This window comes from Hibiscus syriacus, unplaced genomic scaffold (genome assembly GCF_006381635.1).
Source record: "Hibiscus syriacus cultivar Baekdansim isolate YM2019G1 unplaced genomic scaffold, ASM638163v2 tig00110556_pilon, whole genome shotgun sequence".
NCBI classification, from domain to species: Eukaryota; Viridiplantae; Streptophyta; class Magnoliopsida; order Malvales; family Malvaceae; genus Hibiscus; species Hibiscus syriacus.
In genome coordinates this window covers 730048-747368 of record NW_024062779.1, presented here as the reverse complement: position 1 = coordinate 747368, position 17321 = coordinate 730048, and the positions used below count along the sequence as shown (strand labels likewise).

Here is a 17321-nt window from a genome sequence, read left to right as displayed (position 1 = left end):
TGGGTCTATGTTTGCATATCTGACTTGGGGTTCATATACTGGATATTTAGCGCGGGTTCAGCCTCATCACCCATGACCGCAGCACATACACCTCTTGTACAGTTTTCACACTCAGCGATGTCTAGGTTTTATGAGTTTTCCCAGTTTTTGTAGGCCGGTGGGATAGTCAGTTATACACCTCAAGAGTCCTTAATCTATGGAGGTGTTTCATCGTCATCAACTCTTCATCAAACTAATGTACCTACTCAGGAAGAGGAGGAGGAGGACGACGATGATGACGACAATAATGATGATGGTGATGGTGATGATGATGACAGCGAGGAGTCACAACCAGTGATACGAAGAAATCCTCCTCGAGACCGACAGCCACCACCCTGCGTAACACATTCGCGTTGCAGACATCGATAGATTTTGTTTTTTTATACTTGTATTTAGTATTTTTTTATTGTAGTTGTTTATTAGATTTTTTATTGTAATTTTTTTATTATTTATCATTTAATACTTACTTTGTTAATTTATCATTTAATATAAGTTATTGTAATTTGGTTATCATTTATCATTTAATACTTATTGTATCGTTAATATCAATTATTCGTTAATATAACGCCAACGTCTAATCTCGTATAATTGTATCATTTTTTTAATCTTCATCATCGGTTATCGAATAACATTAACTTGAAGTAAATGCAAAGTAAAGTACAAGATTTATTATTTGATAAACAACTACATCATTTCCTCATCAATTGTTACTTTATGACAACAGAAGTGGACATATTTTTCTAGTGTGTCCTGGGTTTCTACAATGCCCACATCTTCTGTCTTGTCTAGATCTTTCTCGAATATCCATATCGCAATGAATTCGATTGGATTTTGGACGACCACGCTCCCTCAAAAAACTCAAATTTGGTACAATCGGAAGCCAATCTTGACATTACCTATGGGGGAAACTCCAATTCGTATACCTTAAAAACTTCATATAGTAGGTATACGAGATCTACAAAACGGTTATAGTCTTGACGTGTATGCGAGCAAGCTGCTATCACATGAGAGCATGGATACTTCAAAGCTTGAAAAAACCCGCAGTCGCACGTTCTGTCCCTTAGATTTACTCTTAATGACACAGCTTCAATCCCTTGAAAAGGTTGTGGTAACTCTGTGACACGAAATATTTCATGACTTATAGAGAAGCTTGTTACAGACATTCCATTTGATGCAACAATTTTTTCTGTATATCTGCAACTAATCTAGGGTGATAGACATGATCGCCTTGCATCCAGTTTCAACTTGTCCCCCGAGCTTCGCAAAAAGCACCCTCAAACGAAAATATGTAGTTTTTACCAAAGTCGCTATAGGTAAGTGACGTGCACCCTTTAAGGTTGAATTGATTTCCTTAGCCAAGTTGGTCGTCATGTGTCCATATTGATATCCACCATCATATGTGTTCGTCCACATTTCTTTATCGATGAGGTTGATGTAATTGTATCCTTCCTCGTTCTTCGCCCGTAAATCTTGAAGCATTGATTCAAACGTTCGAGGAAGTAGTTCGTAATCTGATCAAAAAAATGTATAACTTAATAACTTGATTTCTTTGCAAAATTAAAATGATCAAAAAATGTATACCTTACTAACTTGCTTTCACTTACCCATGCACACAATTAATTGACGCTCATCATTCTTCTTGTACTTTCCATGGTAGTTCGCAGCAATGTGTGAGAGACAATACCTATGTTGGACAAAGGGTGGTTGCCACATTGGACCCAAAGACTCCATTGCTGCTTTGATCCCAGCTCAGCGATCTGAAATGACACAGATTTTCTCCCTCATGATAACATGTGCACGTAAGTTCGGAGGAAAAAAGCCCAAGAATATGTATATTCTCCTTCGACAAGAGCAAAAGCAACTGGAAGAATGTTGCGATTGCCATCTTGGACAACTGTCAATAATAAAACTTGCTTGTATTTTCCATACAAGAAAGTCCCATCGATCTGGACCACAGGCTTGCAGTATTTGACAGCATTAAAGCACTATGGGTAAGTCCAAAAAACCTGGTAAAATTGGCATCGATTGCGTAGAACTCGATCATTATGGTATGCATAGGAGGCTTCGAAGTCCACAATTGTCCTAGGATTCAACGTCCGCACCAGCCTAAACCAACCTGGAAGTTTGTTGTAAGATGCATCCCATTTGCCATGAAGTTTGACAATGGCATTTTGTTTTGCCAACCAAGTTTTTTTTATATGAGACATTGTACCCATATTGCGATTGTATAGCAGAAATCAACACTGCAACAGCTATATGAGAGCTTGCTTTTACCATGGGCATGATGGCTTGGCATATCACTTCAAAGTCCAAGTTGGGATGATCTTGGTTAACCTCTCCAGCACAACATGTGTGAGGAACGTTGTATATTGTTAGTTCCCATCTGTTGTTTTTCCTCTTCGATATGCGAACCATCCAATTACATCCGTTTTAGCGTCGGACACAGTAACATACATATTTTTCGTTCGTGGAGCGGTCAACTCTGGAATGAACAGAATTACGGATATTGTAATTTTTGATAGCCATCATCGCTTCTTCCTTGCTTGAAAACTCCATACCTAAAGATAACTCACCATTATTTATTGATGGGTAATATCCATAGTCACCGAGATGAGGCATATCCGCAAATTCTGGTCCGTACATTGCATCATAATCAGCTTCATACATGTATGCTGGAGGGTCAGTTTGTGCCATATTTGCTGGAACTTCATCTACATCATCATCACCATCGGAGTTGAATTGCGGTGATTCTGGGTGAATGAATAGTCCAGTCTCAGCACCATTCGCACCAGGCTCACGAAGCGGTTCTTCTGGTGGAGATTATGGTTCCTTCGTGCTCTCCACATTTAGGTCGAAGAACCTACTACTGGCACGCCTTCCCCTTGAACTATAAGGCATATCTGGATTGAGATCGAAAAAGCTTGCAGTCGAATGCCTCCCCCTAGAGCTTGAAGCCATCGTGTCAAATGGAGACTGCACAGATTGTTGCGTCGATGGCATCTCCATATTAAGGTCAAAGAAATTTGCAGATGAATGCCTTCCCCTTGAACTGGACGCGATGTTGCCATACAGATTGTTCGTGAACCCACCTTGGTACATATCATAAGGAGTTGCGGATGAATGTCTTCCCATTGAAGTTGATGTGCCGGCACCATGATGTGGATTTCCCATTATGGCATTAAAATCATTACACATTACTGTAGTCGGACTGTCAACTTGATCAACTTGTTCAGCCAACCCATAGTGTGAGCTTAATGGTTGACCCCGAACAGCACGCACTTGAACAAACTTTGCATACATCTCAATATCGTCGTATGAATAATTACTTTGAGAATCAGCCATCATTTCAACATCATCATTGTTCGATAGTTCGAACACTGTATAAATTGGCAAAAATGATGTTGGAAATCTGTACTGCAACGATGACATTCTTCTACTACTTCCAACATGAAACTTCCTGGAAATCTTCGTTATCAGCTCCTCAAGAGTTATGTTTCTCTTGAATGATATTTTAACACGCTCATTTGATACGAAAACAACGCCGGTTTCATCTTCTCGAATTTCTCCATCATAATAAACAATAGCTTAAAGTCGCATCATTCTTAGAATTTAAAAATGCAACAATATTATATATGCAAAAAAAAACAATTGAAACAAACCTGATTAAATAAATAATATATGACAAAAAATATAACAGAATAAATTTTTTACACATAAACGTAAATAATTTAAATAATATAATTTTATATTATTACCTGCATCGCAAAAATATTTCGACGTATGCTCCCACTTTCTAATTCTACAAACACAGAAATTAATTGAAAACAATTAGTATAATATTTTTTCAAATAATCATATATAACTATAAAATAAATATTATAACAAAATTACCTTATAAAGAAAGATCGGGCAAACTTCTGAATCAAATATAAGATGATTGTCAGATGTTATTTACTAATTCAAAAGATTGTTGGTGAGAGAGTTTACGGGAGACAACTATTTATAGCCGAGAGAGGATGTCTTAAAGCCGAGAGGTTTGGGAAAATAATGCAAGGTGCGGTCCTTGCACCGCGCCTTGCATTAGGCATGTTTAATAATTGAGATAATTGAATAGCGCGGCCCCTGTCCCGCGCTATATATTACATGGCGTATGACACGGTCTCTGTCCCGCGCCATACACACGTGTATTCATGTCAACATAAGGCGCGTCGCAGGGGGCGCCTTACTGCAAAAGGCGTTAGATCAAAAAATATAATCTGACCAGTGCCTGATCGAAAATATTAAATTAAGAATATAATTTTACGAGAAAAACGTCAATTATCTTTTCATGTACTGTTAAAGGTATTAAAAAGAAGTATTGTAACGTAAATCAAAGACTAGTTTGAATGGGGCGAGGAGGGGGTTTTCTGTCACTGCAGTGGTCTTTATATGGCAATGGAGGAAATCGTGCATGTCCCGCCGCCACAGCCTTGCATGTTTCACGTAACACATGCTTCACTTTCTCTAAACTAACACGCGCTTCTGCCAGGCATTTCCTTTTCAACTCGTGTTTCGATTTTATTACTTTATTTTTTTTGTAAAATTGGTCCAAAAGATTGAATTTTGTACATCTTAGTACCTGCAAATTTACAATCGTTATTCATTACCAAATGATGCATAGTAATTAGGGTAGCGTCGAAGACAATAAGCCAGCTCAGAAAATATTTAACATTATATCAAAATATTATGTTATATTAATATCAATGATTGTATAACCAAATTTAAATAAAAATATTTTTTTTATAAATTTTAAATCCAATTTTAATTCTAACTAGAGGGGATGGGAATTATGGTATTTATTTAAATAAAAATGTCAATGACTGTAGTATTTGTTTAAAGGTATTCAACCATTTAACAATAAACGCTCGTACCCTTAACATTTTATTCTAACTCGAATCCTCAAAGAATAACAAGTCCTTTAATCACTGAAATCGGTTGATTCGTCCATAAAAAATAATATTTTATAAACGAAGTCCAATTGATTCTCAATCATTTAACAATAAACGATTGTACTGCTGACATTCGGGGTATTCAAACCCGAATCCTCAAAGAATAACAAAAAAATCCTTTAATCACTGAAATCAATTGATTCGTGCACAAAAAACAATATTATATATACAAAGTCCATTTGATTTAATATAATTCGACTCAACCAGTTAGTCTAGTCCAATATACTTCTCTATTAGTAACAAAATATAGTTTTACATTTACGTTAATTTTTTTTATAATCATAATGTTCGATTTATTAATTGATTAATTAGGATCATGTACTGTAGAGGCGAAAACGATCATCCCAACATAATTTGCTTCATTCTTAAACGTCAATATTTAAACTCCTGAACTTGCTTAAGGAATCTAGTGCCTCGTCCTACTGATTATTGGTTACATTAATGTTTCTTATAGTTTAAGAACCTTTCATTTTCTGAATATATACACACATAAATATATTTAAATATGATACACGAATATAATTTGAATATAAAAATCCAAAAAATCAAATATATTAAATTTTAAATATATATTTATATTTGCTATTTATTTTCGAGTCCAAACATAAGCATGCTAAAATGACAAAGTACATCGGCTCTCGACCACATCTAACAATGTTGCTAATTTCTCTTGTCGTTTCTTTCCTATGAGAAAAGTGACGCAATGATTGACCGCCACAAAAATAATAGTATAATTTTAGAGGGGAGAAAAAAGATTGTACCATAGAAAATATATTAAACGAACATAGACAAATGGAGGAGTGAACGAATTAAACCACATATTCTTAAGTGCAGGTCACTGTTCAAACTTCAAATCTTAAGTACTCGACATTATTAGCTTGGACTGATTCCACATGTTTTTTGGTAGTTAACGAGGATATTGAGACCGGGATTTGGTAGTTTTGTGTTTTGTATCTTTTTCTACAAGCGTGCAGATATGCTTAAACTAAGGTTGGAGATAACTATATAAGTTGATTGAGCATTTGTCGGTATATATATATATATATATAATTTTGCAGCGACTATGATCTAATAAGTTAAAATTGATAATCACAATTAATGCTTCGTCCTAAGATTATTCGTTCTCTTTTGGCTTCGGTCTCGACTTAATTTTTAATTTTGAGATTTATTCAATAAAATTGAATTGACTCTTTCTTATTTTCTTAAGATGTCTGAGAATTTTTGGCACTGATAAAGTAGAGTCAAATGGTGTTTAAATCCAATTCAGGTGTATGGAGTGAGAAGGGCTTTGAAGGAACAAGGATACCTTTGCTGGTGAAATCCAGAGCGGCAGATATTAGAGAGTGACCGCATGCATGGCACCATTCCCAAAGATGATCAAAATGACGTCAACAAATCTCATTTCTCGAAGTTGCCGAGATTTCGATGTTGGTTTCTGCAATAAGATTCAGTAGGTCGCAATGGCGTGATCAACCTTGTCAAATCATCATCCAAACCAAAGGAATGGAGAGAGTCCGTTCCAAATGGGAACTATGAGTGAAAACCCAACCATGACCGAAGATAAACACATGGAGAGTAAGGGGCGGGGCCTCTTTTTCTTGTTCTATTTTGTTTGCTGACATTATGGAACCCCTATGGAACAAGACGCATAGGTAGTCTGGCCTAAGTCTGAACTAAAACTGTATAAAATAGCATCACATTTTGTTCCCCTTTTGGTTCTTGTGTCCATGTTGTACCTACCGCACCGCATTCCATGTCCCATGCATCCTATCTTTCCCATTTTAGAGTCTTTGTTTTTTTACTTTTGGGTAAACTACATCCAGGTTTACTTTTGTTTGTGTTAAATCTTTTTTTGATCCTTGAACTTTCAATTGTTAAGTTTCAACTATTTACATCATTTATTTATTTATTATAATATAATCATTAAATCGTTAGCTAATTTATTAACGATAACAGTTTTATGACATCTAAATTATACAAAATGTTATTTAGCCCGTATATAGGTAGAACTAAAAAAATTATTCCATTACATATTTAGTCATTTTCAGTTCTAAAATTAATTAAATTAAGCACTATCCCTAAATTTGCTGATTCAATTGTATTTCAGATTTTTTTAATTTTAAGATTAATTGAAATGGTTGTAACAAATATTAATTAGATACATGTTAAATTTAAAGTTAGATAAATTAAATATTTTTTTACAACTCTAATGTTATTTAGATCTGTATTATTTTCTAATTTTAAACAAATTATTTTTTCTAATTTAAATAGTTGTACTTTTAATTCTTTATAATTTTACAATTAGACAATTTAAATAAAAACAAGACACATTGAATCCATAGCTGAAGCCCAAATTCAAAACCCCGGTTCCTTAAACCTCGCTTTGCTATCCAGATAGAAAGGCGACTCTGCAGACAGAGCTGCGATGGAAGAAGAATACGAAGAGGAAGCGACGGCGGCACCGTCGAAGCCCCGAGGTCTCCACATAAAGAAAAGAGCTCTAAAAAACAAAGCACTCACCGTTCCTTTCAACGAGAAGGATCTCAGGTACCATACCACACGCACAACACATTCTTTATTTCCACCATAGTCTATGGATAGAAAAGCTACATTATTTTACTTTGCTTTTTTATTGATAATCGGCGAATTGACAAGGGATTAGTAACTGGGTTTCACAAGAGGAAGAATAAGCGAAGAAAAGAAGCCCAGAAGCAAGAGCAGGCTGAACGCTGCTAGCGTATTGAACAGCGCAAAAACTTTTCCCTTTCTTCTCTAATTTCTTTAAATTAAAATGTTCTATAATACGCTGTTTTATTTTGATTCAGGTGTCTTAAAACTGCAGCTAATATTGTTGATTTTACTATTTTTTGCCTTCGTGGTTGAATTATTATGGCTGCTGTAGCATCGCTTCTAACAGATAAAGGAAACAGGTTCATTGATTTTATCCGTTGCCCTATGCAGGTGGAAACTAATTATCTTAGGCATCACAATTTGAACTTGATGAACTTACTATTGAATTGGTCATTTCTCTAGAAGCCAATCTGAAAGGATTGACACCATTAATCTGCCGATGAGATTTTAATTAACAAGCGAATCAATTGGCGCAAACATTGTGCTTCCGATGCATTCCGACCTCTGTATACACCTGTTTAAAGTTCAAGGAGATTATACTTACGTTACCCCGATTCTTTATTTTCCCTATAGTACCCATGTCCGACCCCTTATTGACCAAATATTTGGGCATGGATGTGAGGCATGATTCTCCAAATACATAGAAAAACTTAGAAAACATTGAACGCTCCATGTAAAACTCATACTGGTATCTGGCGCTCTCCCTTTTGTCCGAGTAACATAGGAGGATATGCAAGGAATTGAGAGATACCTATGCGAGTTCATATATATGCTAATAATCCTAGTAGATTCTAGTTTTCAGTTTTTTTGTTTGTTGCACCCTCTACTTAGTTTTATGTTGGCATTTTTCTTTCTCATCTAACTTGAAAATAATCGTAACTTTGGTTGGTGAATTCATCAGAGAAAGTTAGAAAAGGAATTTGCCTTATATGGAGGAGCACTTCCCAGCAAAGGCTCAGAACCTGATGGAGTTGATGAGAACAACGAGGATGATGAAGAAAGTGATCCAACTGCATCAGTTTCTGGTATTTTCTAATCCTACTAGCTGATGGATTGACAAGCTACTAAAATGTTTATCGACTATTGAGAACAATGATTTTCATGCTTTCAATTGCTCATATTGAACTGTGACATTTTGATGATGCAAAACATAAACCTGTTCATCTTATTATGTGGTTGGCTTTTGTTTATTGGTGGAAGGGACAACGAAATATGACGGCGAAAACACGACTGTCACTGTGATTACGAGCGAGATCTCGCTCAAGGAAGAAGAAGACTTTAACAGTGAAAGTACTCAAACACTGAGATCAGTTGGAGATAAAGTTGATAGAAAACAATCCTTGCCTGTGAGTAAAAGTAAACTCTTCAAGAAAGTTGCAAAACACAGATTTAAGCCACCAAGTAAAAGAGACAGAAATAAGGGGAAGAAACGGAACAAGAACAGGAACAAAAAGGTTGGTAGTCATGGATACCTGATGCTATTTCACGTGGAGAAGTGTAATACAAGTTTAACAACCTGAAGGAATTGGCAATCTGCAAGGAAGCCTTAGGTTATCTCCATCTTGCCTTTTCTTCTATTGCCTAGTATGAAGTTTATTTCAGCAATTTATAATTTATTCCTATTTCCCTTTTGAATTCAAATATGGAAGACGTTTTAAAATCCGGTTTTAAGTAATTTGAATGGATTATTTTTGTTCCACCTCCCACTAGCAGTATTTCCATTTTTTTCAATACAAGCAACAAGCTGCCAAAATCAAAGTTCAAAATTACAGTCGGTCCAAATCAAACCCAAAAGCTGAAGGCAGGAAAATGAGACACATATGGCAAAATTACAAAACTCAAAAGTCTAAAGATTATATGATTATAAATTTAAATAGGGTAAAATACATCAATCATTATTGAATTTTACTTTCTCTTTTATTTCACTCATTGTACTTTAAATCCGTTTAATTTCCTCATTGAACTTGACAATTATTTTAGTGAGTTTCAGAATTTTGACTTGGAGTTTGTATAAAAGTTTATTAAAGGACAAAGATAGAAATTGTATTCAGATAATTGAATTGAATTAAAAGTCTATAAAAATTTGAAGGAAGGTTGTTTTGGGTTAGAAAAATTATATGGATTTTTTTAATTAGTGAAATTTAAGTTGGATTGGTGGAATTTGGTGAAAATTACATTATAAAGTTGAATTGTATAATTTAGTGACTAAAATGAAATTTTGAAAAATTTGATAGCCAAAAAGGGAAATTGAGAGATGAGATTTTTACATCCAGTTAAGAATATTAAAATAAAATTAAAATAATTGCATGTAGGTAAAAATAGGGATTCATTAAAGGTAATTTAGACTTTTGGATTAAATTGAATTTTTAATTCAATTTAATTAGCTTTTAAAAGTCAAAGTTAGGAGATATTTGCTTAGAATTTTCAAGAAATCAACTTCTTTCTTCCAGCAAGTTGTCGAACCTTCATAACCAAAGGTGAGATTTTTTTTTTAATTTTTTATTCATTTTAATTAAAATTTGGACTAAAGTGTGAAATATAAAAATAATCTCCATTAAATTATCTTTCATTTAGTAGTAAAATCTCATGGTTTCATGCTTGATTTGGGAAGTCGTGAATATGGTGGATGAAGGGGAGATGTGAATTTAATGAAATAAGGTTGAATTTAGATGTTAGTAGTGTTATAGAATGGAAATCAAGCATGAAAATTGATTGGAAATCATTGGGGGATTAAAGTGAAATTTTTTGCCACTATGGGGAATTTTAGGAAAATGTTAAATTTGAATACTTTGATATGAAATTGATTGAGAATGGTTGAAATTGAAAGAAAATGAATTTTGGGTGATGAATCCATGTTGGAATCATAATTTAGATCTTGGGAAATTAATCTCCAAGTTCCGTCCATATACAGGAAATATGGGGAAAATATATAAAAATGTTTTAAAGGATTAGCTTGAGTATAACAATGATTGTATGTGCTTCGATTTGTGTTTTGGATCAAGTTGAATATCAATTGAGTTGTTAGAGACTGTTTCACAAAGTTTGAAAAATTATAGGATTATAAGGTAATTGTGGGAAAGTTAGAGTATCATGCTGAAAATTTATGGCTTGAATGATAAAATGTTGAATTATAATGATTACATGCTGGAATTTTAAATTTGGAAGTTGGTTGGAACCAAATTATAAGTTTGGCAAATTATAGTGGTGGAATTTGTAAAGTCCTAAAGTTTAGGGACTTGATTTCAAGTTCATTAAATGTGAAACTAGCATTTGGTTAAAATAGCACAATGCTGGAAATTTTATTAGTATGCTGATTTTTGGAGTTTGATTATAAGTTGGGAGCAATTTGCAAGTTTATTAAAATAAAGGGTTGAATTTGAAAAGTCTAATAAAGTTTAGGATGAAATTGTAATATCTTGAATGTTTAAGTTTCGGTTTGAATATTTTAATAAGGTTCTGGAAATTTTAGAAAAATTAATATGGAATGATCATAATTATGAAGAGTTATTATGAATTTAATGGAAAAGTTAAGGCGAATTCTAGGAAGAATTCATAATTAGTGGCCTGATTTTGTAAATTAGAAAAATTTGAAGGGTTGATGATGAAATAAATATTTATGGAATTTAATGAGTTTGTTTGAGAAGTTTAAATTTACAATTGAAGTATGATTTAGTTTTATATCGATTTAAGTTTCGATTTTATTTCTATTGAATTAATATTTAATCTTATATTATGTTAGCTCAATACTAATATATAGTTTGAACATTTTATGTTATTATATAACGACGTCATACCACAAAAAATCTAGTGATCCAAGTAACTCAAAGGGGAAGAAAAAAATGCGGGATTGAGAAGATTATCATGGAGAAAGTTCGATAATGAAGCAAATGTGAGTGCATTTAACTTGTATTTTTGTTATTGAAACAAACATTGGATTGCGATGAGCCAATGTCGGAATTACGTTAAGAAGTTACTCGTAGTGCATGAGAAGTGTACTTCAAGCTTATATGTTCAATTTGTAAGCTTATAGATTTAATGAATAAGTTAAGGATGCAAGATAGTGAAATATGCCCAGAAATTATGTTATGAACTAAAAGTTTAGAAAATCACCAGAAATTATAAAAAATAATAATTGAAGAATGAATATTATATAATTGGATTTTTATATCAGTCTAGTTTTATTTATAACAAACGGAAATTGATCTCGATGGATATATAAAAATATATTAATTTTTAATCGGTGATAAGTCAGAAAACAGGGCAACATATTTTGCCCAAAACAACTTCTATCAATCAACTTTGAAAATTCGCTATAAACTGTAAAGGTGGAACTAGATGGAGTTCCTTATATGGTTAGATTCGTATTCGAGTCTAGTTTTCATTGGTACAAATATAATAATTTTTAGGTATATAAATTAATACAGAATAATATTTGTTTGAAGGTAGTATAAACTGTCAGAATATGAAATTTTGATAAATTGTGTATTGAAAGTATTGGAATGCAAATAATTTAAATCTAAAGTTTAGTGAGACTTATATTTTGATTTAAAATAATAATAATAAAGTGTTAAAGTGAGTGCAGTTTATTTATTTGATTATTATAGTCGAGGATGACTTGCGATAAGTCAACCTCATTTTATTTTTCAGTATAATTTATAAATTTTCAGTATGTAATATTTCTATAATATTTTTCATTAAGTTTTATGAATGATTTTATGTATGAATTGTACAAGTATGCTATTTATGATGATGGATTCTAAATGTTTACAATTATCAGATGATTTTCAGTTATAAGATATTTACAGATATCAGATGATTATTGTTGAGTTAATCGAATGACGAAATTGGCCAAGAGGGGGGTGAATTGGCAATAAAAATTTTGTGGAAGCTTTTGCAGAAAATTGAAAGCAATTGCACAGCGATTTACAGTGGTTCGACTTTCTCAAACAAAGTCTACGTCCACTACCTTAGCTATCCACACTAAGGATTTTCCAACAAATTCACTAATTTGTTCTTTCTTTTGAGGCCAAAGAGATAACCTTACAATTCCCTCAAGAGTATACCCCAACTCTTGAGAACACTCTTTTCTCAAAGAGAAGATTACAAATTTGCAAACTTACAAGAAAACCTCACAAGGTAAGATGTTTGCATAATTCTAGAACAAAGAAAAGAACACTCAAAGATGAATACAATTGAGCACAAAAAGTGTTCTTGAAAGCAAAATGAATATTGAATGAAAATGGGCTTGAAATGCTCAAACTTGAGGTTTGATGCTTTCTCTTTGATTCTCTCTTGATTCTAGTTGCTTGATGTTTCTTGTTTTTGATCAATGGCTTCTAAGCTTGCTTAAATACACCTTGGATCACTTCTGAACGTTGGGGATAATTAGAGAAGATATTATAGCCGTTTTAGTGTGAAAACATTTAATAAAACAGCTTGGAGCGTGGGGGGAATCGGTTCCCTCTCATAGGGAATCGGTTCCCTAAGTGTAAAATTCAAATATTTCGACCGTTGAACAGGGGGAATCGGTACCCCCTTGGGGGGAATCGGTTCCCTCCGAGCATTCTGGAAATCTCGGAGCCAAACCATTCAGGGGGGAATCGGTTCCTCCTATAGGGGGGAATCGGTTCCCTCTGAGTAATCTGGAATTTTTGGCTTTGAATTGGTTCGAAATACTTTGTAAAATTATTTTGAAATTGTTTTATGATTAAAACTTAAATTTACACTTAAGTAAGGATCAAAAATGATTTTTGAAATATTTGGAGTAATGTTTTGATATTCGAATAGTTATATCGAATATACTTAGAAAATCATTTGGAAAATCTTAAAATCCATTTAACTTAATTTGTTATATCAAAATATTAAAATGTTTCAACAATCTCCCCCTTTTTGATATAACAAAACATTTTAGTAATTTTAAGATTTTTGAAATCAAGTTTTGAAATTACTCCCCCTTACTTTAACACTTCTTCAATTTATCATGTAAAACATTTAACACTCTTATTCTTCTCCCCCTTTTTGTTAAATCAAAAAGACATTGTAAAACAAGGTTTTGAAAATCATTTAGCCAATTGATTTATTAATTATAAGATTAAGCTGCTAAGATCACAATCAAAAGAGAGGTTAGCCATTAGTTTCATAAATCAATATTCATAAATAATGTGATATGGCAAAATTGGTCATGTTGCTAATGATAATGTAAATGATGCAAAAATGAATGAAATACACCAAACATATAAGTTCATACCATTCATAAATCCAAAATCCAACAATCCACAAAATCAAACAAATCAAAATGTTGAAACAATATTCATTTTGTTCAAAGTCTTAAAGTTAAACATAAAATCAAGCATCCAGATCGGTAGGAGGAAAACGGGCTCGCATAGCAGCCATTTCATGAGTTAGTTCATTGATACGAGCGTTGGTTGATTCATTGTTTGCACGCATCTCCCGAAGAATCTCTAATTGTTGAGCTCCCATTGTGGATAAATGGGACTCTATAGAGGAAAAACGCGAGTCCATGGTAGCGTATCGGAAATCGAATGTCTCCATAAAGGATTGAAAATATGGAGGCATTTGATGCGTTTGTTGTGCTTGTTCCTCTGACTGCTCTTCGGGTTGTTCAGGTTCTTCTTCAGCTTCATCAATATCCCTCATTAATTGTTCAAACTCGGGATCTTCGTCAGCTTCGGGTGGAGCTTGTGAAGAACTAGCTCCCGGAGTAGAAGAACGAACCCATTCACCGGTTTCTTTGTCCTTTACCCATCCCGCTCTCGTTAAGGAAAGAAGATTTATTTGTTCTTAAGAGGAAAAAACGGCATCTAGACCGACTCTAAGCCCAGCTTTGGAAAACAGATTACTCAAAAAGCAACCGTAAACTAGAGATGAACAGTGTTTCTTGTTAGGAACAAGATTTACGGTTTCAACAATTTCAGCAAAAATAATCTGAGGTAGGTTAATAATACGGTTTTCGAAACAATGTAACCACCAAAGATCCAAAGCTCTAAGAGTAGAATAACGACCTCCGGATGGTCGAAACCACCAAGAAATCATTAGATGAAGAAAACGCTCATGTAGGTCTAAGACACTCGCACTATCTCTTTTTGTAACGAGAACCTAAAATTTGTTTTTCATTCGAGATACCATCATTATCTAATCCAAATGTATTGGCTATATATGCTGGGTCAATATATAAGAATTGTCCTAGGAGGTAGGAACAAATTCCTATGGTTTCAGTTTCAGCTTGGTTTTTAACACATACGGCATTAGAGTAGAATATACGAACAAGTTGATGGTAAACGATGGGTTCAAGATCAAATAGTTATCAAATTTCCATTCTTGTAAAATGGGAAGATATTTAAAATCGATAGCTAACATAGCTTGACGAGAAGGAATACGTTCTTCCCGGATTTTGTAAGAATCGAAATATTGATAATACCAATATCGGTGATTTCTAGACCCAGGATGATTGAAACACGAATTTTGGATAGTCAAGTTAGGATCAGTGGGATTGGGATTAGAAATTGGAATAGAAGGAGGATTTGGAGGTGGATTTGGTTGACGACTAGAACGACTAGATGAAGACCTAGGACGTTTAGGAATTGACATGGTGAAGGAAATCGGAATAGATATAATAACCTGCAATTTTAAAACAAGTGTATGCAATTCAATTAATCCCAAAACTCAAATGAGTCCTCAATATTTCAAGATTCTCTAAATCAATCTAATGGGCAAAGTTTTTGAAAAACTTTTGAAAATATGGTTTTGAGAAACAATATGTATAGTTTTCATAACAATATAATTGATCAAAACACAATAATTTGAAAAATAACATTTTTTTATTATTTCGAAAATTTAAAAAATTTGAAAAATTCTTGTGTTTTTGATGAAATTAGTTGTAACATCTAGTTTCTAATCACTAAATAATCAATGCCCGATCACTATTTCAACCTAGAACTAATTGAAACTAATCCTATGTTCAAAAATAATGAAATAAAGAGTTTAGAAAAATTTACCTTGAATATGAAGATTGAGGGGATTAGATGTTGTTTGCACGATTTTAATGATTCCAACAGGTTTGGAAGATGATTTATGAAGCAAATTCCGATTAATATCGTTGATTTGAGGCAAAAATGGAGATTTGAGGCAAAAATGGAGATTTGAGGGGTTTAGAGGGTGAGAACGGCGGAAGATATAATAAAATGAGGGTTTGGGATTTTGGGGTGTTCTGTTCGATTTTAACAGAACCCAGGGGGGTATCGATTCCCCTGTGGGGGGAATCGGTTCCCTTCAAAGGGGGAATCGGTTCCTCAGGGGGGGATCGATTCCCTCTGCACCAAAATGCTAAAATCCGAATTTTTAAGCACAAAATGCTAAATTAATCTTTTTAGTGGTATTGGCAAATCATATATCAAACATTAATTATGTTCAAATAATTAAATTAATCTTTAATTGATTTTGAACATAAAATTAATTTTCATTAAGAATCACAAACTCCCCTAACTAATAGCAAGAATGCAATCAAAAATTATTATAAGCATTTTTCAAGATTTATTAAAAGTGCTAAAATTATTTTAAACACTAAGTGAAGATAGGTTGGTCAAAACCTAATTCTCTCCTAAGTGTCCAAAATCTTTCCTTGTCTAAGGGTTTTGTAAAGATATCCGCTAATTGGTGCAAAGTATCAACAAATTCTAGAACTACATCTTCCTTAGTGACATGGTCTCTAATGAAGTGATGTCTTATTTCAATGTGCTTAGTTCTAGAGTGTTGGATGGGATTTTTAGTGAGACAAATAGCACTAGTATTGTCACACTTGATAGGAATAGTACCTACTTCAATTCCATAATCAAAAAGTTGTTGTTCATCCATAAAACTTGTGCACAACAACTACCAGCTGAAATGTATTCGGCTTCAGTGGTAGATAATGCAACACAATTTTGTTTCTTTGAAAACCAAGAAATCAACATATTTCCAAGGAATTGGCAAGTACCGGAGGTGTTTTTCCTATCTAATTGCATCCTCCATAATCCGCATCAGAAAAAGCATGCAAGCTAAAGCTAGAGTCTCTAGGATACCAAAGTCCTAAACTAGGAGTGTCCTTAAGGTATCTAAAGATTCTAACAGCTAGTAAATGTGATTCCTTAGGACAAGATTGAAATCTAGCACATAAGCAAACACTAAACATAATGTCCGGTCTACTTGCAGTTAGATAAAGCAAAGAGCCAATCATTGACCTATATAATTTAACATCTACACATTACCTCCTTCATCTAAGTCAAGCCTTGTTGAAGAGCTCATTGGAGTGTTATGAGGTTTCCCATTTTCCAGTCCAAACTTCTTGAGCATATCTTTGACGTACTTAGCTTGATTAATGAAGATGCCATCTTTTCTTTGCTTGATTTGGAGTCCCAAGAAAAATGAGAGCTCCCCCATCATGCTCATCTCAAACTCACTTTGCATTAGCTTAGAAAATTCTTGACAAAGAACATCATTAGTAGAACCAAATATTATATCATCAACATAAATTTGAACTACTAATAAATCTTTACCTTTTCTCTTTAAAAACAATGTAGTGTCAACCTTTCCTTTTAAAAAACCTTTTCAATTAAAAAATTGACAATCTTTCATACCAAGCTCTAGGAGCTTGTTTTAAACCATAAA

General features: G+C 33.5%; 1 protein-coding gene across 1 annotated transcript; it reads left to right on the top strand.

Moving 5' to 3' along the window:
* The first annotated feature begins 7452 nt into the window (after positions 1-7452).
* LOC120131789 lies at positions 7453-9357 on the top strand. The gene is made up of 4 exons (XM_039148700.1): positions 7453-7574; positions 8550-8683; positions 8850-9229; positions 9266-9357. Exons 1-3 carry the CDS (start codon positions 7453-7455, stop codon positions 9176-9178), a joined length of 585 nt encoding a protein of 194 aa, XP_039004631.1. The 3' UTR covers positions 9179-9229; positions 9266-9357.
* Positions 9358-17321: the final 7964 nt, after the last annotated feature.